At 44.2% G+C, this 26,292-nt stretch overlaps 1 protein-coding gene across 11 annotated transcripts in view; it reads left to right on the top strand.

Annotated features, from left to right (window-relative positions):
- The window catches only part of NPTN (neuroplastin), a 72,799-nt gene that overhangs the window by 41,651 nt on the left and 4,856 nt on the right, over positions 1-26,292 (top strand). For 6 of the 11 annotated variants that reach the window (XR_010588143.1, XM_005559996.5, XM_005559994.5 and 3 more), the window contains 3 exons: positions 3,694-3,788; positions 17,146-17,279; positions 20,459-20,732. Coding sequence is in view for 10 of the 11 variants with exons in the window: in XM_005559996.5 (XP_005560053.3) it covers positions 3,694-3,788; positions 17,146-17,279; positions 20,459-20,732 (503 nt within the window). In the remaining variant the exon portion in view is untranslated. Of the gene's footprint in view, positions 1-3,693; positions 3,789-6,538; positions 6,929-17,145; positions 17,280-20,458; positions 20,733-21,081; positions 23,857-26,292 lie in introns of those variants that run through there. The other 5 variants (XM_073996281.1, XM_073996279.1, XM_073996280.1 and 2 more) reach the window with 3 other exon arrangements.

Here is a 26,292-nt window from a genome sequence, read left to right as displayed (position 1 = left end):
AATAGTTTGTTCCTGGTTGAAAACTGTCTGGAAAAGAATCAGCTAATCCTGCTTAGAAGGTTAATACAGTGCAAAGAAAGAGAGCACTGAAGTGAGACCAGGAAAGCCCACGTACCCGTGATGGCAAAGGCATTCTGCAGGATATTGCAGCATTGAGACCTTTTCACACCCCTTATTTAGTTGATCCAAATGAATCTGTGGCTCCTCCTTTTTTCCCAAGCAAGGAAGGAGTGACTCTTGGCTGCTTTAAGGCCAAATACTGTATTTAGTAAGTTCTAGAACCAAGGCTAGGTTCCAGGTCTTCTGATTTTCTAGAAGTTTTTCTAGAATTGCTTTTATTTTATCTGCTATGCCATTCGCTTAGTGGCAAAGTAGTTAACCTATCTCCACTGTAGTTTCTTCTGATAAAAAAAAATTAGAAATTTAGCCTCAGCGATTTTCCTCATAGTTTGGAAAGGATTAATCAAATAAAGTTGTTAGGTGGAATGAAAAGCATTTTTTTATGGTTCTGTCCATTAGTTTTACAGACTTGATTTTTTGTTGTTATTTTATTGAGACAGGGTCTGGCTCTGCCTCCCAGCCTGGAGTGCAGTAGTGCGGTCTCAGCTCACTGCAACCTCTGCCTCCCGGGCTCAAGCCATCCTCCCCAGTAGCTGGGACCACAGGTGCACACCACCACACCCGGGTAATTTTTTTTTGTATTTTTTGTAGAGACTGGGGTTCACCGTGTTGCCCAGGCTGGTCTTGAACTCCTGAGTGCAAGCAGTCTTCCCACCTTCGCCTCCCAAAGTGCTGGATTTACAGGCGTGAGCCACTGCATCCAGCCTCAGACTTGTTTTTTATAATACATCCTTTAAGATAGCAGACATCCAATCATGTTTCTCTTGGGTCTTGTACTATTGCCTGCAAAGTGTTGAGCTTTAACTTCATGAAGTTTCAGCCTGACTTTATAAAATGCTTCTTCTCTCTTTTTTTCCCTCTCAACTTATTTGAAGCTCTCCAAGGGTGTTGTGTATCTCTAGAGTTTTTCAGGGATTCTCCATTTTGTGGAGTAACAACTGATGAGTTCCTTGGGCTACTTAATAAGTCAGCCTGAAGAGCCGATTTCAGAACCCTGCTTCTGCCCAGCCTGTAGGGGATGTTATCCCTTTGCTTTAATTTCTTGCTAATAGCTAGTCCAAGAGAATGGTGTGGGGAGATTTTGAGCCTATAGGCATGGACTCAAGTGTGGGAGTTATCTTCCCAAGTATTTCTCAAAGAACTTAGAAGTCTAAGAACTTCAGTCTTAAGTTCAGGACTGAGTTTGAGGAAGGAGCAGCAGCTTTTTCTTCAGAGCTTAGACCCAAAGAACTTCAGTTTAAGCCCTGAAGAAAGAGCTGCTGCTCCTTCCTCAAACTCTGGAACACTTGTTTGATAAGAGCAGCTGACTTGTCTGTTTTCCAATTGGGAGCATACTGATAGAAGAGGCATGGTGTCACATTGAGAAGACACCTTGACTGCTTCTCCCAGAATATTGTGCTGCCATGTGGATATCTTGAGACAGTCCTGGGGATAGGCTATGTCTCTCCTTGTCCATAGTCTCTTAACCTGTGTTTCCTTTTTGGAATGAGCAATATAAGATGGATAAATGCATTAGGCCAGTGAGTGGTTGAGTTTAGGAGTTTTTCTTAGACATTAAATAGTGCAGTAGAGATTTGACCGTCACAAGTATCATATTTTAACCCCTAAGCAAAAGAGCCAGAGCTCAGCCCTATATAAACATTTATCCTCTGATCTGGAGGCTGCTGTTTTTCTTTTATCTGTAATTTCTCACCGACCTTTCTGCACATGTTTGGTGTATGTGCTTGTAGGCCAGAGTGTACTGAGTTGATGTGTAGTTGGCCCTCAGGGGCAAGAAAGCTTGTTTGGAATCACCCTGTGTGATTGAGATGAAGTGCTGTTCTGGCCATATATACTACTTTTTCTTTTTTTCTTTTTTTTTGAAACAGGGTCTTACTCTGTCACCCAGACTGGAGTACAGTGGCATGATCATGGCTCACTGCAGCCTTGACCTCCCAAGTTCAAGCGATCCTCCTGCCTCTTAGCCTCCCGAGTAGCTAGGACTATACGTGCACCACCATGCCCGGCTAGTTTTTTAATTTCTTATAGAGACAGGGTTTCGCCATGTTTCCCAGGCTGATCTCAAACTCCTGGGCTCAAGCAGTCCACCCACCTCAGCCTCCCCAAGTGCTGGGATTACAGGTGTGAGCCCCCGCGCCCGACCCATACAGTCTTCTTACAGTCATTCCTGTCACTCTGCTTAACTTGATCTGAATCTGTGCACAGATATTCACTCTGTGTTCACTCAGTAATTCATTCATTTATTCATTCCCCTGTCATATTCCAGGCACCAGGCGAGGTGCTCTGTATGGGATAGTATGCCGAATAAACAGTGCCTATCCACATAGAACTTGGTCTCTTGGGAAGCCGGACATTAATCAAGTAATCACATAAATATATAATCACACACATGATAAGTACTGTGAAGAAGTACAGAGTAGTATGAGAGAGAATGTTGTGGAAAGGGATGACGTTTAGATTGGGGCTGGAATAAACTGACATGTAAGCCAAGACCTGATGGAAATGGAGTTAGGTAGACTAAGGGACGAGAAGAGCATTCTCTGTAAAGAAACATCTTGTGTGGAGGTTTTGAGGTGGGAACAAGCTTGGTGCTTGAAAAACTGAAGAGAGACCAGAAGAGCTAGACAGTGGCATGGGATGGAGCTAGGGATATAGACAGGGGCCAGATCATGTAGGGCCCTGGGGTTTATCATAAGACTTTTTGCTGCATGTCTATGGCTGATGCTCTGATGGCAGATTTTTTTCTTTTTCTTTATGCTTGGGTCCTGTTAGCGAGTAGACTTGTGGAAAGGCATGCTACTAAAGGACAAGGTAGGAAGAACAGAACTACCAAAACAAGGTCTTTGGAGAAGCTCAGAAAACTTGTGCTTTTTGTTTGTTTGTTTCTCTTCTTGTTTATCTAACTGGAACCACCAGGTGAACAAGAGGTTTTTAGTGATTTTTGTCATTTGCTTTTGTTTTTCTGAGATAGAGTCTTGCTCTGTCGCCCAGGCTGGAGTGCATTGGCGTGATCTTGGCTCACTGCAACCTCTGCTGCCCGGGTTCAAGTGATTCTCCTGCCTCAGCCTCCCAAGTAGCTGGGATTACAGGCGTGTGCCACCACGCCCGGCTAATTTTTTTATTCTTAGTAGAGACGGGGTTTCAGCATCTTGGCCAGGCTAATCTTGAACTCCTGATCACCCGTCTCAGCCTCCTAAAGTGCTGGGATTACAGGGGTGAGCCACCACACCCAGCTGTGATGGTTTTATACTGTATATCTGAATATAAACTATAGTACTTTGGACATCCTTCTATTTTGATTACTTTTGCATTTTGTTTCTCCCAATAGACCAGAGCATCCTAAGGTTAGGGACCATGTTGCCATTCCATCTTTGTATTCTTGGCACCCTGTAAAGAGCAAGACATTAATGTTTTAGGATGCATAGAGAGGGATTTTTGCTTTTAGTTAGAAGGAGGTGAGTTGCATTGAGGGTTTGGAGAGCAGGATCCCGGATTGCCCCTTTGATTCTCCTTCTGTTGTATATTTTGACCATTCCCAGTTTCCTCACTTGGTTTTTCTTCTCATCTCTGCAGGATCAATAAGCCGAGAGCTGAGGATTCAGGCGAATACCACTGCGTATATCACTTTGTCAGCGCTCCTAAAGCAAACGCCACCATTGAAGTGAAAGGTACAACCCAGCAGAGGCTGTGGTGTGAGCCTCTCACTCTCCTTCCAAGACAGTACCTTGGTCTGGAGTCCCAGTCTTCAAGCTCCTCTTCTTTCCATGTCAAGACATAATTTAATGTTATGGTTAGGCCACAGGCTCAGGAGCCTGGCTGCCTGGGTTTAAATTCCGACCCCATCATCTACTAGCTGTGTGGCCTTGGTGGTTTACTAACTTCTCTTTGCTTCCTTTTCCTCATTTTTAAAATGAGGATATCAGCAGTACTTACATCATGGGTTTGTTAGGAGGATTAAATAAGTTAATAGATTGAACTACATAAAATTGCTGTTTTTATATGTCAAAAATGTTTCAGTGTTGGCAGGTCCTATGGCCCAAGGCTTTGTAAAGCTCTTAGGTCAGTGCCTTACAAGTATGATTACATAGGTCTTCTGTGGGCCAGCAGGATTGAGGGGGAAGGTACAGTGGGTACAGTGTGCAGAGTGGACATCAGCTGTTTGTGGATAGTTCATTAGAATTGTAATAGAAACCTTTGAAAGAGGAGGCAGTAGTAGAAAGTTCCAAGAAGGGCAAACAGAACTATAAAAGTTGGAGCTACCCAACATCATAAATTTCACCTTTCCTATGTTATTTCAAAGAAGCATCTGAGACCCAGAAAAGTGAAACTTCTAGCTCTCTGTCACACAGTGAGTTTGTGGCAGAGCTAGTCTAGAACACAGGTCTTGACTCCCAATCCAGTGTTTTTTCTACTCTCACAAAATGATCATGAGGAGGCAGGGCTACTGTTTGAGGTCAGGTTTTCTATTTTCAGTCTTTCTCATTTTGCTTAGTAAGGACACCGACTTGTTCTTTAAATCCATAGAGTTATCCCTGGAAGCTAGAAGGACAAATTTAGGAGAAGGAAAGGGCCCATATAATAGGTATTCAGGTCTTCCTAAAATATTTGTAAGATTAAAATTGCAGATTCAAGAAAGGCTTAGACACATTGAAGGTTTCCATTATATGGTGTTATTAAATGAAAGTAATATCTTGGTGACACAGCCCTCACTTGTGAGTTGATGTAGGGATGGCCACTGCCTCCTCCATCTGCCAGTTTGATTCTGAATGCCTAAAGGAGTTACAGTCACAGTGGGCCAGAAAACTTGGCATTTCATTTTTTCAGTGGCTTTCCTTGTAGAAATCTTGGTTTCTACCCATTTTAGAAGAATGCCACATGTATTCAACATGAGGATGAAGGATGTGGGAAAACATTTTCTCTAAGCCAGTGAGGGCGTTCCCCAGCCTAGGTGAGCTGAATTGTGTAGGGAGACTTCTCTGTGAGACTTGAGGCCCTGCTGCATTCCTGGCTGAGCCTTTGGCACAAAGTCCAAGTGCAAAGGCAGGGTGGGTGAGGGAGGGAAAGATTGGGGTGTCTAGTTCATTGTGCTCCCCAAGCCTGAGATAATTAGTCCTAACTAACTGTAATTGTTAGTGACTTTGAGTTAATGATTTCTAAATAGCACTTTCAAGAGTGAAAACGGAAATGGTTTTTCCATCTGTTTGGCTGCTTAAGAAAGTGGGGTTTAGTGGCCCTAGAGGCATCTTTCTTCATATTCTCTTCAGCAGGTAGGAAGCAGCAGTTGCCAGGGTCAGAGAATAGGACGCTGTAGGCCAGGAGTATTATCAGAGCAAGTTACAACTTACGTGTTATATTCAAGGTGCTTACTGTGCACTGTTGCATTCTCACTGTACAAATAGCCCTATAAGGAAGGTGAGGCAGGTGGTGGTATCCTGGTTTTATAGAAGTAGACCTTGAGAGAATTCTGTTTTATAAATAACCTAAACCATATTCTGGACCACTTTGTTTAGATATACTGTGTGTTTCTCTCTCAAGAAAATTTGTGAAGAATTCTAGTCTGTCTTCTCTCCCCAACACCTGGATAGAAAAGAGCTGAATGTTTAATGTCTTCTCTTCCAAGTTATGGATAGTTGAGTCTGGTAAAGACTTTGAACACTTCGCTTTTTCAGTATATGTTTTTAAAGGTTTGCCATAGGCCCAGGATCATATTCTGAGCTCACTTCCAATTGTGGTTGGGGTAGAAAAACTGCCTTGCATTTAGAGTAGTACATGTCTGTATGTTAGTTCCCAAAACATTTTAATAGAAACTCACATTTTATTCCCTTAGTGTCTCTGGGGTGGCGATAAGAGACAGTTATCTTTTTATAGCTGTAGCAATTTGAAAAATCTGCTGAGTAATAGAGAGTTAAGAGGTGGTTGTACTTGAGAACAAAGAGGTTCCGAGAACATCAGTGGCCTCTTGGCTGACAGGAGTCTCTGAGAATCTTCCTGTGTGGCTTTAACTGAATCAGCACATCAGGGCATATAATTCAGACCATGCATATATATTTCTTCAACGTCTATTCTGCTGTCAGCCATTTCTTTCCCATCTGCCTTTTCCTGTCTTTCAGAACATTTCTGGGGTGTTGTTTGGGCTCAGCACTGTGGGAAGTGATTTACCCTAGCCAGGGACTGGGCATTATCTGTCAGATTACCAAACCTTGAGTTATCTGTGGTCTACAAAAGAAAAGAAGGCTGCAGGAACCAGAGAGAGGGATGGTGGCCTGGGAACAGAGCCAAGATGGTCATGTTTTTTAACCAAAGCCTGTAGATCACCGTCAAGAAAATTTGGAGGATAGGAGTTATCTACATGTAGTGGGGGAGGCCTTGTATCTGAAGCAGATTTTTAAATTCTCTTCCTTTTTTTTTTTTTTTAAAGGACACAATGTGACATAGTATAAACAGGAAGATACTGTCGAGGGTTACGTTTCTCAGGTATTCGGCAGGTGATCTGCACAGATGTGGAGAAGGAAGATGGACCTGGGCCGGTTAGGAGAGGGAAGACAGCAGTGATGAGGCCTTGTGGAGCCCAAAGCCCTGCCTTCCTGGGGGTCCACTCAGCTAACACTGAGGAGGCATCTTTATCCTCAGCTTGTGACTCTTCAGAGGCTGTGATACCAGAGAGTGCACACCTTACAGAGAATTCATGAATGAATAGATGTTGAAATTTTCTATCCCTATAATTTTTCAACCTTTTGCCCCTTACTCCTTCCCTCTTCTCCTTCCTTCCTTTTCTAAAATTAAAAATAAAAAAAATGCTCACAAAAAAGCAAATTGAAAATCCTGATATCATTTACAAAGTAAAAAGAAAAAACTTGCTCTCATTACTCCCAAGCACTATCCTTATCCCTTAACCATTTTGATTAGTACAGGAAAGAAGGAGTTTGAATTTTATTGCTGTTTTTGGAAAAGGATTTTGTTGGTCACCCAATCCTCTGCAACAAATATGTCACTGTCTCTTGTGAGAAGCACATCTCAGCCCAGAAGGGGCTTGAGCCTGTTGTCTTACTAGGTTCATCTCACCCTCCTCATTGGACATTTCAAATGAGTTTCAGTCTTTTGGTTGCCGTGAGAGCCAGGATTGATCTTGTTTTTCTCCTCCCTACTCCTTAGCTTTCTCTATATTTGACTATTAAGAATAAAGGTTAGGATTTCTATAAGTGGCCTTGCCCTGCCTTCCTATTTCCTACTTTGTCATGGTGCGTTACAAGTGACATATTAATCCAGACTGGCCAAGGCAAGTGTGGTGGGGATGAAGATCATTGTGAAGAACAGTGATACACAGACCACATTCGCACGGCACTTTCAGCATGCACAGCATCTCCACCGTCCTTTCTTCACTGACAGTCAAGAAAGGTAGCTAGTGAGGATGTGTGGAGGATGTGACATCCTTTAGGTCAGAACTGATGTCAAAGCAACCTGCTTCTGTCTCAGAATTGCCATGACTTGAGAAGTCTTTGAAGGCATAATAATACGAAGCTGCTAGGGCATTTTGAACATTAACTTCAGCCCAAAAACCATACCTGGACTTTGTTTTCCTCTCTTCAGGGTGCCACCCTGACTTTCCTTAATAAGAATAAGAATAGCTAACATTATTGCATGCTTACTGTGGGTCAGGCACTGTGCTAGGTGCATTATTTGTTCCTTTTCTCTCCTTTAGTCTCCACAACTCTATGGGATAAGTGTGATTATTATCTCCGCTTCCCAGGTGAGAAAATTGAGGCTTGAGGGAATAACTGGCCCAGTGTCACAGAGTTTACTGGTGGAGCCAGGGTTCTCACTCAGGCACCCTAGCATTAGATCCTATGCTCCTAAGCACCAAGCCATGGTGCTCTGTTGAGCATGTAACATTTAAAAGGCCTTGACTAAGAGTTAAGAGAAATGTGTTCTAATTGTGGTCCTGCCATTAAACACAGTGTGACTCTGACCAGTCACTTCCCTTCTCTGGGTCTCAAGCTTCCTGAAGTGCATGATGAAGTAGAATGAGATAGCTCATCTTCAAGGTTCCTTTGTTCTGTGTGGCTCTGATGGTCTGGGTTCCCTTATGTGGACAGAGAGGAGAGGTTGTGTATTAGTGTTTCCTAGAGGGACAGAACTTACAGGAGAGATATATATATGGGGGTTTATTAAGTATTAACTTACATGGTCACAAGGTCCCACAGTAGGCTGCCTGCAAGCTTGAAGAGCAAGGAAAGCCAGTCCGAATCTCAAAACTGAAGAACTAGGAGTCCGATGTTTCAGGGCAGGAAGCATCCAGCACAGGAGAAAGATGTAGGCTGGGAGAGGTTGGTTATTGAAGGAAGTGATTTCCAAGCCCATTTTCCTAGTGTTATTGGAAAATTTCAATTTGTCAGTTTCTCAGCTTGGAAAAGTCACCTGAATGACTCCCACACCTCTACCCACTCATCTCCCTGTCTTGTGGTGGGGGTATCTGACCTCCAGTACTGGTGCCAGGAAAGGTGATAGAACAGTGGTCTTCAATTTCATTCATATGAACTGTGGCTTGGGCATCAGATTAAGGCACATCAGGTGATTATGGTGTACAGCCAGGGTTGAGGATCACTGTCTTTGAGGAAACTTCTACACCTCTTGCTCAGTGGTTTCACCTGCAGAAGGAGGCACCTGTCCTAGACTGCTGTAGTGTTCACAACCAATGATGAATCTGCTGTGGGTGGAGAGTGCTTGTTGAGCCAAAAGCCTGCATCCTTCTTGCTTCCGTCTTGACCAGTCTCATATTCCTTCTTGGGCATAGCTCTTGGCAAGCAGTAAATCTTCACTCTCCCACTGCCTTAAGCCAAGTGTTCATTTTGTCCACCACAAAGATAGGTGTTTTTGGGATTTGATAAGGTGGTATGAAGGAAGCAAACAGACCGTGAATGCAGAATCTCTGTGTTTACTTGGAAACAGCCTACTCATTGACAACACCTTTAAGGATAGATTTTCTTTTCTTTGAAAATGAATTGCTAGGTTATGAACATGCTTTAAAAAGTGAGCACCAAGGCCGGGCGCAGTGGCTCACGCCTGTAATCCCAGCACTTTGGGAGGCTGAGACCGGCAGATCACAAGGTCAGGAGTTCAGGACCAGACCATCCTGACCAAGATGGTGAAACCCCGTCTCTACTACAAAATACAAAAATTAGCCAGGCGTGGTGGCGGGCGCCTGTAGTTCCAGCTACTCGGGAGGCTGAGGCAGAAGAACTGCCTGAACCCAGGAGGCAGAGGTTGCCGTGAGCCAAGATCGTGCCACTGCACTCCAGCCTGGGCGACAGAGCGAAACTCCGTCTCAAAAACAAAACAAAACAAAACAAAACAAAACAAAAAGTGAGCACCAAATAAGCAGTGTCTGTAAAGAGGTCTTATTTGTTGATCGCTTTCTTAAGTCTGTTCTGTTAACTTTATTTAATATCATCTGAAACATCCTTCTGTGGCCTGAGTTGACAGTTTCTTTTTTTTTTTTTTTTTTTTTGAGACAGAGTCTCGCTATGTCGCCCAGGGTGGAGTGCAGTGGCCGGATCTCAGCTCACTGCAAGCTCCGCCTCCTGGGTTTTTACGCCATTCTCCTGCCTCAGCCTCCCGAGTAGCCGGGACTACAGGCGCCCACCACCTCGCCCGGCTAGTTTTTTGTATTTTTTAGTAGAGACGGGGTTTCACCGTGTTAGCCAGGATGGTCTCGAACTCCTGACCTCGTGATCCGCCCGTCTCAGCCTCCCAAAGTGCTGGGATTACAGGCTTGAGCCACCGCGCTGGGCCGAGTTGACAGTTTCTACAGCATCTAGCTTGGCCTAGAAGCTGACCCTTTGCCCTTAGTGCCCCAGGTTAGGTAGCAGAGGGTACGAAGGAACATGTATTTGTCCTCAGCCAGAGTCCCAGACTGCCCAGATAATGAAATTGGGTCAGGTGCTGTTGGGTAACTGAGACTATTTTGGGACCCCTGTGTTGCTATTTATTAGGATACTGGAGGGATATCCATTAACCAGTGTGACTAGAATATGTAATGAACAAGTCCAGAGAATGAATGAATTCCTGAGTGGATCAGAGACCTCTTCTAAGGGTCTTTTTGTTAACTTTGTTGCTCCTACCCTTCGCTCTTGCCACTTAGTCTGTGCCCCACTAAGAGGGTAAAGGGAAGCTCAGAGTATTGTCTCTGTCTCCTTCAGGATATGAAGGTTTAGTTAGACGCTCAGACCTGCTTTTAGACCAACAAAACCTGGTTAAGCAGTCCCTTATTAAATGCCAAGCCCATAGAAGGTGAGGCACTAAAATAGGCCATTAATCAGATAATTTATCAGTATCTGACCTGATTAAACCTTATTTTTAGAGCTATAAAAAAAAGTCCTGTTTGTATCAGCAAATGGGGAGAGCACATAGTAATCAGTATCTTTGATTTCTTAGAACTAATGACAGAGTCCAAGCCTTAGCCTTTCCTTTCCCTGACTGATGTTTAAATGCTTGACCCTGAATTCCAACCATGTTCTAGATTAGTACAGAGATGTAATTTAATCCTCACAAGACCTCTGAAACAGTGAGTATTACTCTCATTTTATAATACTAAAACTCAGAGTATTTGACGTGATCTGCCCTGGGTTACAGTTGGTGAGTAATAAAGTTGAGATCGAGTCCAGATTTCCATGTGTTCAGGTCTGAAGCTCTGCTCTTTACGCTGTACTAATACAGAATAAAATCTGACAGGTATATCAGTTTTGCTTTGGGTCTAAGGTGTTTTAGCACATCTACAAGTAAAGATAACTTTTGGGCTATTTGCTCTGCAGTTACCAGTAATGCATATGTGTGTGTGTATCTACACACATGAATATATATACATAAATATATATATATTTTTTTAAATTTTACTTTAAGTTCTGAGATACATGTGCAGAACGTGCAGGTTTGTTACATAGGTATACATGTGCCATGGTGGTTTGCTGCACCCATCAACCCATCATCTAGATTTTAAGCCCTGCATGCATTAGGTATTTGTCCTAATGGTCTCCCTCTTCGCATGTTGTATATTTTTATTTTTGTAGACTCTGTTCTAGTTTATCTCCCCTCAGTATGTTAAAGTACAAAAAGCATGGTCTCTGGATTCAGACAACCCTGAACTTGGATTTTAGCTTTACCATTTAAACATTAAGTTACTTTTCCAAACTTGAGTTTTCCCATTTTAAAAAGTGGGGTAATGTCTGCTTCATCAATTGGTATATTTGTATCTATTCTTATAAATATGTGTAATAAATTACCCCAAAACTTAGTGGCATAAAATGATAAGCACTTATCACCTCACAGTTTCTGTGAGTCAGTAATTAGGGAGCAGCTTAGTGGGGTGTTCTCGCTTGGGGCCTTTCCTGAGATTTCGGTCAAGCTGTTGGCTGGAGCTGCAGTCATCTGAAAACTTGACCAGAGCTTGGAGGATCCACTCCATGTGTACAGCTCACTCACATGGCTCTGTAGTGCCCTCAGTTCCTCAGTGTGCCGGCCTCTCCGTTGGTTGGTTGAGTGTCCCCCAGTATGGCAGCCACCCTTTCCCAGAGTGTCGAATAAAGAGGGGAAGTAGTGTTCTCCTCCCACACACCAAGGCAGGAGTGAAGACTGTTTGAGCCCCTTTCCCAGTCTAGGCCTTTAAGTCTGGGTCCTTTTAGAATAGTGACTTTTCAGAGGCAGTGCAGCTGCCAACTCAACTTCTGGCATTCTAGATGGTTCTAATGTACAGTCTTGGAAATGAGTCCCCAAAGCAAAAGCTGATAGTACTGAATTCATAGTACTATTGCCAATAACTGACTCAAAGTGGGTGTCCTCTTTGGGTCAAAGGAGAGTGAAAATGGGAAAATGTACCACATATAAGCTGATATCTGAAATTTATATCTCTAACATAGAACATTTCCCTGAGCTCCAGACTTGCTATTTTACTGCCTACTTCATATTTTTGCGTGGATGTTAAATAAGTATCTTTTTTTTTTTTTTGAGACAGAGTCTTACTCTGTCACCCAGGCTGGAATGCAAGGGCATGATCTTGGCTCACTGCAACCTCCACATCCTGCGTTCAAGCGATTCTCTCGCCTCAGCCTCCCAAGTAGCTGGGATTACAAGCACCCGCCACCATGCCCCAGCTAATTTTTGCATTTTTGTAGAGACGGGGTTTCACCATGTTGGCCAGGCTGGTCTCGAACTCCTGACCTTAGGGGATCCGCCCACCTCGGCCTCCCAAAGTGCTGGGATTACAGACGTGAGCCACCGCACCTAGCCGTATGTTAAATAAGTATCTTAAACTTACCATGTTCTTCTAGACCTTGACCTTCTGGTTTTTACCACCACTATTTCTGTCTTTTAACAAAACAAACTAAGATTAAGCAAACAAAAACCACTCATTCTTTTGCAAAATCTTCCTCATCTTAGTAACTGTCAACTACATTCTCGTAGTTACTCAGGTGGAAACCTTGGTGTCTCCTTGACTCCTTTTCTTCTCACAATCCACATCCAATCCATTAGCAAATAGGTTAACTCAACCTCCAAAATATACCTGGAATCTCACCATTTCTTGTTATTTCCACTATGACTGCCCCTGTGGAAACCAGCCTCTCCCTTGCCTGGGTGACTTTAATAGCCGCCTGCTGGGTCTTGCTTCCACTGCTGTCTCTACCGTTCTTGTTCACCTAGTAGCCATGGGGAGCCTGTTAAAACACACCCATCATGTTATACCTGCACATAGTATTCACCAGTGGCTTCCCGACTAACTTACTGTAACTGCCAAAGTCATGATGGTGGCCTACAAAGTCCTGCTTAATCTGGGTCCCCAGTCTCTCTGATTTCTTTTGTCTCCTGCACTCTTCTCCTTGCTTACTATGTTCCAATCAAATCCTCTTTGCTGTTCCTTGTACATAACAAGCACAGTCCTACCTCAAGACCTTTGCATTTCCCTCGACCTAGAGTGTTCTTCCTACAGATATGTGTGACCTACTCCCTTCTTTTCTTTTTTGCTGGGAGACCAGAGTTTTATTACTATTTAAATCAGTCTCCCCTAGCTTTCAGGGAGCAGAGTTTCTAAGGAAACTTGGTGGGTAGGGGGAAGCCAGTGAGCCAGGAGTGCTGTTTGGTTAGAGATGAAATCGTAGGGAGTCAGGAGCTGTCTTCTTGTGCTCAGTCAGTTCCTGGGTGGGGGTCACAAGATCAGATGAGCCAGTTTATTGATCTGGGTGGGGCCAGCTGATCCATCAAGTGCAGGGTCTGCAAAATATCTCAAGCACTCATCTTAGGAGCAGTTCAGGGAGGGTCAGAATCTTGTAGCCTCCAGCTGCATGACTCCTAAACCATAATTTCTAATCTTGTGGCTAATGTTAGTCCTACAAAGACAATCTAGTCCCCAGGCAAGAAGGGAGTCTATTTTGGGAAAGGGATGTTACTATCTTTGTTTAAACTATAAATTTCTCGCAAAGTTAGTTCAGCCTGCGCCCAGGAACAAACAAGCACAGCTTGGAGATTAGAAGTAAGATGGAGTCAGTTAAGTTAGATCTCTTTCACTGTCTCAGTCATAATTTTGCAAAGATGGTTTCAGTCCCTCCCTTGGGGTTTTAAAACACCTTAATCTTAAGGTGTAGGCTCTGAAGATGGGAAAAGGCCTTCGATCACTCTGGCTTCTTCCTGCTGATAGGGGACGTAGTGGGAATGGGAGTGAACCCCAAACTGAGAAGAGCAGAACCACTTTGTAACTGTCTAGGTGTACTCATGCAGGCCTGGCTGGGATTCCAGGGCTTGTGTGGGAAAAACATTACTACTCTCATCTATAGTTTTACTGCAGTGTTTAAGTGAACAGCCTACTATAAGGTAAATAATGAGTCCTAGGATGAGGAGCACAGTTACCAATTTTAAAAGCAAAGATTTGAAAGCATTAGTCTGGGGACTTCTTTTTTTTTTTTTTTTGAGACGGAGTCTTGCTGTGTCACCCAGGCTGGAGTGCAATGGCCAGATCTCGGCTCACTGCAAGCTCCGCCTCCCGGGTTCACGCCATTCTCCTGCCTCAGCCTCCCGAGTAGCTGGGACTACAGGCACCCGCCACCTTGCCCAGCTAGTTTTTTTTTTGTATTTTTTATTAGAGACGGGGTTTCACCGTGTTAGCCAGGATGGTCTCGATCTCCTGACCTCGTGATCCGCCCGTCTCGGCCTCCCAAAGTGCTGGGATTACAGGCTTGAGCCACCGCGCCCGGCCTAGTCTGGGGACTTCTAACCCACAAAGAATTTAGAATTTCATCTAAACTGCAGGAAAAAACCTCTAGAACAGCTAACAACAGTATACTGTAGTTTTTCTTTTGAAGCATAATTTTTCTCTCTCTAGTCCCCATTTTTATTAAAAACAAATCATGATAGAACTAATTTGTTTAAAAAATAAACTTTAGTCTTACTGTACTTGGCCTGATTATTTGCATAAAGTGCAGCAAGAATAATTGTTTTTCACTTAGGGTTTTAAATTGGCTTTGTCAGAACTCTGTTCCATGAAGAATCTCAGATAAGACTTTCAAAAAGTCGAGTCCAGCCATGGGTTTGTACCCTCAATTACTTATGAGTTGGGCAAATTCCTCTCCTCTTGAGGTCCCAAGATAACTTGGAGTTCCTGGCTTGTCAGAAAGTGACATTCTTAGCCAGGCGTGGTGGCTCATGCCTGTAAACCCAGAACTTTGGGAGGCTGAGGTGGGTGGATCACCTGAGGTCAGGAATTCGAGACCAGCCTGGCCAACATGGTGAAACCCCATCTCTACTAAAAATACAAAAATTAGCCAGGTGTGGTGGCAGATGCCTATAATCCCAGCTACTTGGGAGGCCAAGGCAGAAGAATCACTTGAACCCGGGAGGTGAAGGTTGCAGTCAACCAAGATCACACCACTGTACTCCAGCCTGGACAACACAGCGAGACTCCATTTCAAAAAAAAAAAGGTGACATTCTTTATTTACCACAGATTAGGAACCTTGTATATACTCCCTTATTTTCTTCACGACCATGCTAAAGTTCACTTCATCACAAAAGCCTTACCCAACCGGTCTGACATATCTGGCGTGTAGTGGGTGCTCAGCAGGTGTTTGCCAGATGAATGAAGCATGGCTGGCTGGAGCAGCACATGGTAACCCTTCTGCTTCTGTCCCCATCTGGACATGCTGGGCCCTATGTGGCTATGGAGCCTGCTCCTTGGAGTGCTTAGAATTTATTGACTGAAGTAGCCATTTGATAATGGCTATAGCAGCAAAGCCCAGAATAACAAAAGAACCAACAAAACTGGAATTGGAACCAAGGCATATCGATTCTCTTTCCTATCTTGGATAACAGAGTGACATCTAGCCTGCTTTGAGTTTTACTGCTGCCAGATTACTGTAACCCAGCCAGGCGTGGTGGCTCACGCCTGTAATCCCAACACTTTGGGAGGCTGAGGCGGGCAGATCATCTGAGGTTAGGAGTTCGAGACCAGCCTGACCAACATGGTGAAACCCCATCTCTCCTAAAAAAACAAAATTAGCCGGGCGTGGTGGCTCACGCCTGTAATCCCAACACTTTGGGAGGCCGAGGTGGGCAGATCACCTGAGGTCAGGAGTTCGAGACCAGCCGGACCAACATGATGAAACCCTGTCTCTCTTAAAAATACAAAATTAGCCGGGCATGGTGGCGCATGCCTGTAATCCCAGCTGCTCAGGAGGCTGAGGTGGAAGAATCACTTGAAACCGGGAGGCAGAGGTTGCTGTGAGCTGAGATCGCACCATTGCACTCCTTCTTGGGCGACAAGAGCGAAACTCTGTCTCCAAAAAAAAAAAAATTACTGTAACTGGTGAAGCATTGGCGGGTAATACAGTTAAGATAAAAGAAAGCTAAATCCAGAGAATTAGCTTTTATCTCAGGCTTCTTTGATCCTTGAAACTTACTTAATTTTTAGACTACAGTTGCTGTTTATTTCTTCCTAAGTGATCCCTATAAATAGGGAAGAGTAACAGCCTCTAGTATGTCTTGAAAGTCCTTCTATATTGGGTTCAGTCTAAGAATTGTTGCAAATCAGGTGTCCAAGGCAGAGTCTTAAGTTGTTAATAAAAGGTCTTGGGGCCAGGTGCAGATGCAAACACCTGTAATCCCAGCACTGTGGGAGGCCAAGTTGAGAGGATCACTGAGGTCAGGAGTGCAGGACCAGCCTGGGCAATGCAGTAAGGACCTCGTTTGTACAAGAAATTTAAAAATTAACCAGGTGTGGTGGCATGTGCCTGTAGTTCTAGCTACTCGGGAGCTGAAGATCACTTAAGCCCAGGAGCTTGAGGCTACAGTGAGCAGTGATCATGCCACTATGCTCCAGCCTGGATGATAGAATAAGACCCCATCTCAGTCAATCATTCAATAAAAAAAAAAAAATCTCTTGGGAGACTGGTTGAATTTCCTGTTCATTCCTTTCTTCTTCCTTGCGAAGACCAGTTTCTGGATTCCCTCTTTCCTGGGAGAGCCTTGGTCATTGTTATTCATTGAGTAGCTTCTCCAAGCATTCATTGTTTTTACATACCTTGTAATAGGACTTGATTGTAGTTGTTTTATCTCAGAATCTCATTTCCTTAAGGGAATGTGTGATATTTGACAGGATGCGTAATTGTTGTTCATGCAGGTGTTTTAAGAAAAAACTTGGGCTAATAGAAGAGTTAATAGCATTTGTTTGCATTTTTCTTTAAAGGTGGGCTTAATCGAGGGCAGTTGGGCCTGCAACCTTTTCCAGTAGGTTGGAGAATCACCTACATTAGTAGAGCCTCACGTATTAGTAACCCTGGTATCTGCCTGGGCATCTTTAGTGGGTGGGAGTAGAGGATGGGATTGGTCCCTTTACCCTATTCTGACCTGAAGTGCTCTTCATCAAAGCTGAGTATGGCAGTAAGCATAAAGACTGATTACATTACAAGCAGGGCTCTGAGCCAGAAGGTGGGGCCTTTGTATCCTGTTTGGAGTAGGCTTCCATGGTAACTGCGTCTAACGCTTTCTCACAGCCGCTCCTGACATCACTGGCCATAAACGGAGTGAGAACAAGAATGAAGGGCAGGATGCCACGATGTATTGCAAGTCAGTTGGCTACCCCCACCCAGACTGGATATGGCGCAAAAAGGAGAACGGGATGCCCATGGTGAGTAGGAGGCAGGCCCGGGGTCTCTGGTTGCTGGAGTTTTCCCTGCAGAGGTCCAGACATGTGGGTCAGTTACTTTACTAGTTGTATCCTCAGATGTGTGCATGGCGAGGGTCACCCTTTCTAGAGTCATGAACGGTTTACAGCATGAATCAGGAGGTCAATGATAGTCTCTTCCGGCACAAAAATCCCTGTACATGATTTGTTAAAGCTGTCCATCTGGTAAGAGATTAGATTGCTCGCTGTATTAGTCCATTCTCACATTGCTATAAATAACTTCCAGAGACTGGGTAATTTATAAAGAAAAAAGGTTTAATTGGCTCACAATTCCACTGGCTTTACAGGAAGCATTGCCGGGGAGGCCTCAGGAAACACAGGAAAGATGATCTTTCCTATCTTAGACAACAGAGTGACATCTGGCCTGCTTTCAGTTTTATTGCTTTCAGATTACTGTAACTAAAGGTGAGGCATTGACAGATAATATAGTTAAGATAAAAGAAAGCTAAATCCAAAGAATTAGCCTCCCCCTCAGGCTTCTTTGATCCTTGAAACTTTACCTATTTTTTAGACTACAGTTGCTGTTTATTTCTTCCTAAATGATCCCTATAAGTAGAGAAACTTAGTATCATGGTGGAAGGTGGAGGGGAAGCAAGCAGGTCCTGCGTGACTGCAAAGGAGGAAGAGAGCGAAGGAGGGAGGTGCTATACACTTTTAAACAACCAGGTCTCATAGGGTCTCGTGAGAATTTACTGTCACAGGAACTTGAGCAAGGGGGCTATCCGCCCCCATGAACCTGTCACCTCCCACAAGGCCCCTCCTCCAACACTGGGGATTATAATTCAACATGAAATTTGGGTGGAGACAAAATCCAATCCATATCACTTGCCTTCAGGATAGGACACTGAAAGAACTGAGCCTAATTCTCATCTATTTATCCTGAAGAAAATACTGTTCTTGAAGTGGTCTTAGAGTACCTGCCTTGTTTTTTGGGAAACAAAGTACTGAGGGCAATTACTAGTACATTCCTGCAACACAGAACATACCGATAAGGAATCGGGGCAACCTGAGGAGGTCCAAGGGCAGCCTTGGCAGCCTTAGACGTTGGGAACCTGATGGTATTTGCCCCAGAAAAGATCAAAGAGAACATCTTTTTCGATCAGTGGGATGATTCATGATGGTGTTTGGAGAGTCAGAGCTTTAGACCCTCAACTTTCTCATTATGATTGTTGACCCGTTACCTTTTCTCTCAGAGAAGGTGTCAGCATTCCTCCTATCCTGGGGATCCTTTTTGATTATGTCTTCAGAATCCAAAAGGACCCTAAAGATCATTAATCCAGCTTCTTTGGAAGGGTTCCATAATAGCCAAGATAAATTAGTGGCAAAACCAAGAATTCTATCTAGTTTTTTTTAAAATTTCAAGTCCATTATTCTTCCCATTTCATGACATCTCGATAATAAAATGTTGAGTTGTAATAATGACTTCAACATCAGTGATGATTTCAGAGACCCGTTAATAAGGGGGAGCAGGGTGAGGACTGGAGAGGTGAAGATGCTGAGTTGAGTCTTTTTTACAAGACACTGAACTTTCTAAGACACTGGCGAGGAAATGTCCACTTCTCTCTGCTGGTCACTGGGAAGGAGTGCCCTTGAGCTTTTGCCAAAGCAGGTTGGAATTAACTCAGTATGTGTTTTAATCTGAAAGATAAAGCTTGAGGCATCACAGACTAGCTGTTTTAAAAGCTACGAGTTCCCCATTTCAGATGTAGCTGCACTCAAATGCTGACAAGATTGTATGCTGTACCTAGAATCATTTCCAGGATAATATTCCCCTTTTTCTCTCCTATTTCTGATTGTGCTTTAGTTGTTGCAGGGTAAAGACACATGAGTCTGTTTTTTCCCTGCCGGGATCTCATGAGCTGAGTGCAGTGAGCCATCCTGCTGAGTCCCGGCCTCTGCCTGTGCACTCTTGCACCTCTGCCTTCGCACCCATGTGAATCCCTGCCTGCACTGTGCCTCCCTATTTGATCAGCTGTCCTCCTCCACAGTCTACTGCAAATGTTAGCTCATCTGTGAAGCTTTCCCTGCCTCTTTCCGACAGTGGCCGCTCACTGTGCCCTACAGCACTCTATACACACTCTGCTGGGGCTTCTTAACACATTCCTGTAATCAGTCATCCCTCTTTGGATGTCTGGTTCCCTTTTGAGGCCAAGCTCCTTATTCATTTTTATTTTTAGGTTTGTCTTCTCCCTATCTCACCTTCTCCCTCCCACCTACGCTTAGTAGGATGTAAAGCATGCAACATATTTTAGTAAATATTTATTCTATTTTATTTGTTTGTTTTGTTTTGTGTTAAGACAGGGTCTTGATCTGTCTACCAGGCTGGAGTGCAGCAACCTCCTAGGCTCAAGTAATCCTCCTGCCTCAGCCTTCTGTGTAGCTGGGACCACAGGTGTACACTACTATGCTCAGCTAATTTTGTTTTTGATTTTTTGTAGAGATGGGGTCTCAGTTTGTTGCCGAGGCCAGTCTTGAACTCCTGGGCTCAAGCGATCCTCCCACCTTAGCTTCCTAAAGTACTGAGGTTATAGGCATGAGCCTCTATGCCCAGTCATAAACATTTGTTGATTGATTGGATAACCTTTCCTCTTAACCCTGTAGTCCTTAAATGAAAGTTATGAATTTCCCCCAGTCTGACTAGGAGTGAGTTCTTAGCATTGTTTGTGGAGGAAGTTTAAGAAAACTTCCTCAGAACTCACCAAGCATGAAGTCGCTGACTCTGAGGTCATCAGAGAGGTCTGAGGTCCCCAGGCATGCCTGACTGTGGGGGTTGCACTCCTCCTCCTGCCATCCTCTTTCTGCTGTGGTTTCTTACCTGGTGTTTGAGGAAGCATTTACTAGGTTGTTGGACTTTTCTGAGTCTCCAGGCAATAGGACCTGCACTCATTTCGTGGAAGTTGGGGAAGTCCGAGGACCGATGGTAAGGGAGGCTCGCCTGGCTCTGTCAGAAGTGTATTGATTTGTTGTTGTTGATACTGAAGGGAAATCATTAATGAAATGCCCGTAGACACTGCTTCCTCGTTCTGGCTGGTGCCTGAAAAGAACGGAGAGCAGTGTCACTCTCTCTTGAACATGAGCTCAATTACTCACTCTCACCTTTGTGTATTATCACTTCTTTGCAGGACATTGTCAACACCTCTGGCCGCTTCTTCATCATCAACAAGGAAAATTACACTGAGTTGAACATTGTGAACCTGCAGATCACGGAAGACCCTGGCGAGTATGAATGTAACGCCACCAACGCCATTGGCTCCGCCTCTGTTGTCACTGTCCTCAGGGTGCGGAGCCACCTGGCCCCACTCTGGCCTTTCTTGGGAATTCTGGCTGAAATTATCATCCTTGTGGTGATCATTGTTGTGTATGAGAAGAGGAAGAGGCCAGATGAGGTTCCTGACGGTAAGGGCATCCCTACAAAATAGCTGTACTGTTGGGGTTGGTTCCTTCGGGTGGTTTCCAAGTACCCAAAGAGGACTATAGGGATGTTGGGATTCAATCCCTAAAGGAAAGAAGGAAAATTCTTATACCAGTTCCTAACCTACCCCCTACCCGTAAGATTTTTTTTTCTTTCTTTCTTTCTTTTTTTTTTTTTTTTTTTTTTTTTTGCATTAGCCATCTAGAGCTGTCCTTAGCTCTCTCCCTCTGTTTGGGTGTTTTCCAAACCCTAGTCCCATCTGCCTTTCAGGCCCCATGCGGTGAATGGGCAGCTGTCAGTCTCTTTGTTCAGCTCTGTCCTCCTTCAATACAGATCATCAGGCAGATTGAGCTTGAGGAGAATCCAAGTCAAGCCTAGAAGCCACCCCAAGATCGCAGGCCACCTGGCCTTTCAGGCAGATTTAAGGTACCTAACTGGTTGTCACATGGTTGCCTGGTGTAGCCCCTGTAGGTAACTGCCCCAGCCCAGTCAGACTGTTCTCAGAAAAGCCATTGGAACGAGCCAGCGTTTGGTTCCTTGGTTGGTCCCTTTGATGAGTTTCCAAGGCTCTCTACTGGGTGGCTTTCCATCTGTGTCTCACAGACAAAGGAGAGTCTGATGTATCCACCCATCTAGTGTAAGACAGAGATAGCGAAGGCAGAACAAATGGAGTCCATGCCCCGAGGCTGTGCCCTCAAGCTGACCTAGGGTCAGGGAAGGGAGGAGATGGTAGCAGCAGAACCACAGCACACCATTAAGCACTGGAAAGAGCAAGAGCTGAAATAGGAGGTTATTGGATATGCCTAGAGTCAGAAAAGCCTTGGGAAATTTTCGGTGATCGATTTTTTGGTCTCTCACCCTGGGAAGGGGGAAGCTGCTGATGGAGACTTCTATCTGCAGTACTTCAGGTTCCCAGCTGGCTCCCCATCCCCACCCTATAACATGACCAGCATAAAGAAATTAATTGGCCAACTGTTACCACTACTAGTCTGTCCCTGGCTAGACTAGACAGACGGGTGTGCCCCTGGGCTCAGTGGCAGCCAACCTGGGGTAATGGTGGGGTTGCCAGCTGTAGTCCAGCTGTTCTGGGGCCTGTGTTTGTGCACCTGTGGTGCTGTATCCTGCTCCACAGAGCTGGCTGTCCAGGGGAGAATACAAAGTGACATCTGGTGCCCCCTCAGAAAGAGTGTGGCCCCAGAGGCATGCCATTGGCTTTAGACTCTCTGGGAGGACATGTTTGAGAGCAACAGCCCCTTCCCCATCTTTTTCTTTCTTCTCAGCAGTTCTAAATCTCTCTGCCTGCAGTAAGTAGAGTGAGTGGCTGGTGAGGAGGTTTGTTGATGACACTGACAGTATCTGGTGACTCCCTCCAGGTGTGCACTCAGCAGTGAGCTGGGCAGAGGCATGGGAGGGACGTTGGCTGGGAGCAGATGGCCTCTGTAAATGAGTCTCTAGTTTCCTGCAACCTGGGAGTGTCCCCGGGAGCTTTACTTTCCTACTTTATGAAGTGAACCTGCTTTCTTTGGGATTTCATGTACTCCTAATGCTTTTTTCCTCCAGATAGTTCTCTTTTCTGCTACATATTAGGACTCCCAAGGCAAGAGTGCACCTTTGTTTAGATCTGGGAGTAAAGGGAAAGAGCTGTCTGTCTCTCGTGTGTTTTCAGCTTGGCTCTGTGGGATCAGTTATGCCTCATTCCTGAAAAGGGCCTTTTTATCCCCCCAGAATGCTTTTCCTTTGCCAATACCACCTTCCTCAGCCTGCCCTTTGGAAAGGTTAAGAAGCTTAAAAAGTCAGGTAACAGAAGGCATAGATGGGCTTCAGAACCTGATTTGTAAATGTTAAGGCAAGGCTGGCTGCCACTGGTGAGAGTGACGCAGCAGCCTATAAGAAGTCACTGCGCGTATGAGGTTGCGATCACAGTGCATGTGGCAGGTTAGATTTGAGAAATGGTTAGGATTGTTCTGTTGGACAAGTGCAGACACCTGCCCAGGGAAGCAGCTCTCTTTTTTTAAGAGTTCCTTGGTTATTGAATTCAAATGGGGGACCAGTTTGTTATAGGAGACATCTGTGACCAGCAAATCTGAACAGCTTCCTGGAAATACCTCTTTTAAACTAAGTTATTATAGACAGTGAACGAATCCTACCCGTAAAAGAGATGACGGCAGGGTAAGTGCAAAGTAAAACCTCCTTGCTCTAGTCTCTTGGGAGAATATTGTAACGAAAGCAGCATTTACTTCGTTGTTGCATTGGGGTGAAAAATCTGAGATGCTGGAATAATCGCAATGTTTGCCTTCTCTCCTTCCCTTCCTGCCAGCCAGTGAGGGCCAGGCTCCACTCTCCATCTTCACACCCTGCCCTTGCTCCAGCATTTCCATTCTGTTTTTCTCCTCTGTCTTTCTCTCTTTCTCTCAAATTCCTCCCTGCTTCCACCCCTGCCCGCTTTTCTTCTCCTTTCCTGGAAGTAATCATTAAACAAAAGAAAAAGTTGAATGTTCTTTGGTGAGTTTTCCTTCTTCTCTGCCTTTTCCTTCTTTAGCCAGTTCTCCTCAACCCCTGTGCACTCCATAGGAAGAACAAACTTACCTGTCTGCTTTCTTCCCATGCGCTCCTCCTCAAATTTTCATTTAGATATATACATACACTCCTTTTTGGAATAAATGAAGAGGTACGTTATATTTGACACAAACTTGGGAGTGTTAGAGGTGATTAAGTGTTTACCTATCAGATAACCATCTGTGGCTCTGTGTTGGATTTTTTATACCATTAGGAAAATGGGGATTTTTTATAGGCCTGGCATACTTCTTCTTTGCCAACTAGCACTTTATTATCAAGATACACCCATGGCTCATTTCAGACTCACTGAACTTTTTTTATGTGAACGCACAGTCTTCATATTTTGAGCAGTCTGTGAGTTCTTGGTAACTCATCCCCTTACTACAAAAGCACTAAGTGAACGATACAAAAGTATAAAAGCACAAATTTCAACTTATATAGTTTAGTTTATGTTTCACTAGAAAATCAAATATTACTTTAGATTCCTCACATTGAAAATGCTTAGGATTGAGGTTTAGCTGCTTCCTTTAAAAAGAAAAAAAAGAAAAGAAAGCCCATGTCTTTTTTCTTGATCTACTGGAGTATTCTCAGGCCATTTCCTACATGAAAGTTCCCACCTGCGGCCCTTTAGTCCCTTGTATGGTCTCTTTGAGGATCAGTGCCCACTACGTTGTCTTCTAGGTGGATTAATCTACAGATCACCTTTACCTTCAGTATTTTCAGGAACAGGTGAATCATGGAGTCAAATAATAGCTTTTTTTTGTTCACTTTACTCACCACTTGATTGAATTCCCTGAAAATGTTAAATGATAATTCTCTAAAAAGATCAGGTCAAGCTATCAGCCTCTAGCCTTCCATCCGTGTCACAGCTGGGCACCTGCTTGGGTGCGCCTTCTGTGTTGGTGTCCTGCCGACTGCACTCCAGGAGCAGTCAGCATGTGCTCTCAAGCCTCCCCTCCCCAGGCCCTGGAGGAATGAATGGGGGAGTGAACCCACTTAGTTGTTGAGGGCTTCAGTTCTTCTGGATATTTTAGTGACCTCACAGACAGCATATTAAAACAGGAGCTGATTTAAGAAAAGTGCTGGCACCAAAAAAGAACTTTCGGTTTTTACATTGGGATAATTGTTATAAGCAAGTCAAAGGGACTCTCTTCAAGTTACTGATGGAGAAGATACTTGAGGCTTTTTGGGGGGCCATTTTTAGTGGCTCTGATATATGCAAGCTCTTTTAGACACTTTAGAATGAAGAGCTGTTCTAATGTTCCAAAATCTATTAGTTGGTCAAAACATTTGGTAGCATATGAAGCTTTATATAGGCTAGGGATATTGGAAAAGAAATGCGACTTTTAAAATGACACCTAAAACATGCATTCAGTGTCTAGTCTGTTATCTAGGGGCCATCTGTCAGTAACAAGTTACCTTATGGAGAAAATGCAATAGAACCAAACAAGGAAGGAAATAGGAAGTAACTCTTAGTCTCTCTTGGGTTTAATGCTAACCTGCTAAGGTCAGGCAAAATTTAAGTGAATTTAGAAACCATAAAACCTTCTAGTGAGATGAATGCAGTGACAAAGGACCTTTGACCAGAGAGTCAGCTCTTCATTATTCGGACTTTAAAGCCATCTTTTTGGAGGTGATACTGTATTAGGCAGTCTGGTATTTACTAGACCTTGCAGAGCACCCCTTCTAGATGAGGCGGATATAGGGGGAGCGAGGGCTGTGGTCCATTCAGTTGGGAAGATGGAACACACAGATAAATCAGTGTGTGCTACAGCTCCACCGGGAACTTCACTCTCATAAGGTGGATTCCAGAAGCATCTTGTTTCCATTCTCCCCCAAGTCCTCTTCCTCTCATCCAGCCAGTGGCTGTAATACTGAGGTGGAGAGAACAGTCATTGTTTAAGCTGGCTATCTTTTGGCCTGAGGGTTTGGGGTATGTTGATATTTGTCGGTTACTATGACTTCTTTTTTTTCCCCCCTCAATTGCATCAAACCCTTAAAACATGGTGGTAAGTGAGCGATATGCATGCTTTTGGAGTTTGTTTAATCTCCGCTTCAGTCTATACGATGCACAGTTCATAATGTTAACACTTTTCTTCAAGTTTACTTCATTCACTTTCACAACTAATTTGGATTTCAGTTTGCTGTTTAATCCTCATTTACTTTGATTTTTGTATCTTTTTCTGTAATTCTGTTCTTTCCCTCTCCCCTGACTTCCCTGTTAGGGGTCAAGTCGTTTTTTTGTCTGACCTGTAGGGGAGAGTGGTGCTGCAGATAGTGATTCAGTCCAGGAGAGTGGGGAGACATGAGGCTCTTTTGTTTGTCAGTGTGAAAGTGGATTTGGGGAGACAGATGAAGGGGGCTCCTGGGATTTTGCCCCCTTGTGAATCTCAGCTGCTCCCACTTGCAGGCATGGCAGCTACGCCGGAGGCACTGTCGCTAAAACACCTCCATGCAACCCTTTGCATGTTACCAGCTTGTTGGGCTGGAAAGTGACATTACTAATCAGACACCAGGGAATACCCACACTCCAAAAGGAAAAACAGCCCGTGGTGTGAGGTGCTTGGGTTGGTGCCTACAGTGTCATGCTTTGAAAAGATTAGCCTGGCTATTGCGATTCTCCCTCCCCTGCTTTTTATTTTAAATTTGGGAGTAGATTGGTGTATTCTTGATTCGGCTATCTTGCATTAGAATTTTGTATTTTCGAGTGCACAGCCAGAGCACTAAAAATATTCCAAGTTTGCTCCTGTGTCTTTTCATTTAAATCCCCAAAGTGCTTAGTTCCTAGCATGTAGCTGAGCTGACTTGGCCGGGATGCTGAGCATTAGGATGTTGTGAGGGGAGAATTTAGGCTGGGCTTGTGTGTCTTAGTACCTGGTATGTCTTTGTATCTCTCCACTGCATACACAGCACACAGATGTCTTGGGTGTCCTTAAGTCTTAGTTTGTTCTCTGTACCTGTTTGATAGTGTATACCGTTGTTAGTAGT

This window comes from Macaca fascicularis, chromosome 7 (assembly GCF_037993035.2).
Source record: "Macaca fascicularis isolate 582-1 chromosome 7, T2T-MFA8v1.1".
Lineage (NCBI taxonomy): Eukaryota > Metazoa > Chordata > Mammalia > Primates > Cercopithecidae > Macaca > Macaca fascicularis.
Note: the sequence above shows the minus strand (reverse complement) of the source record. Positions and strands in the feature narration are given on the sequence as shown.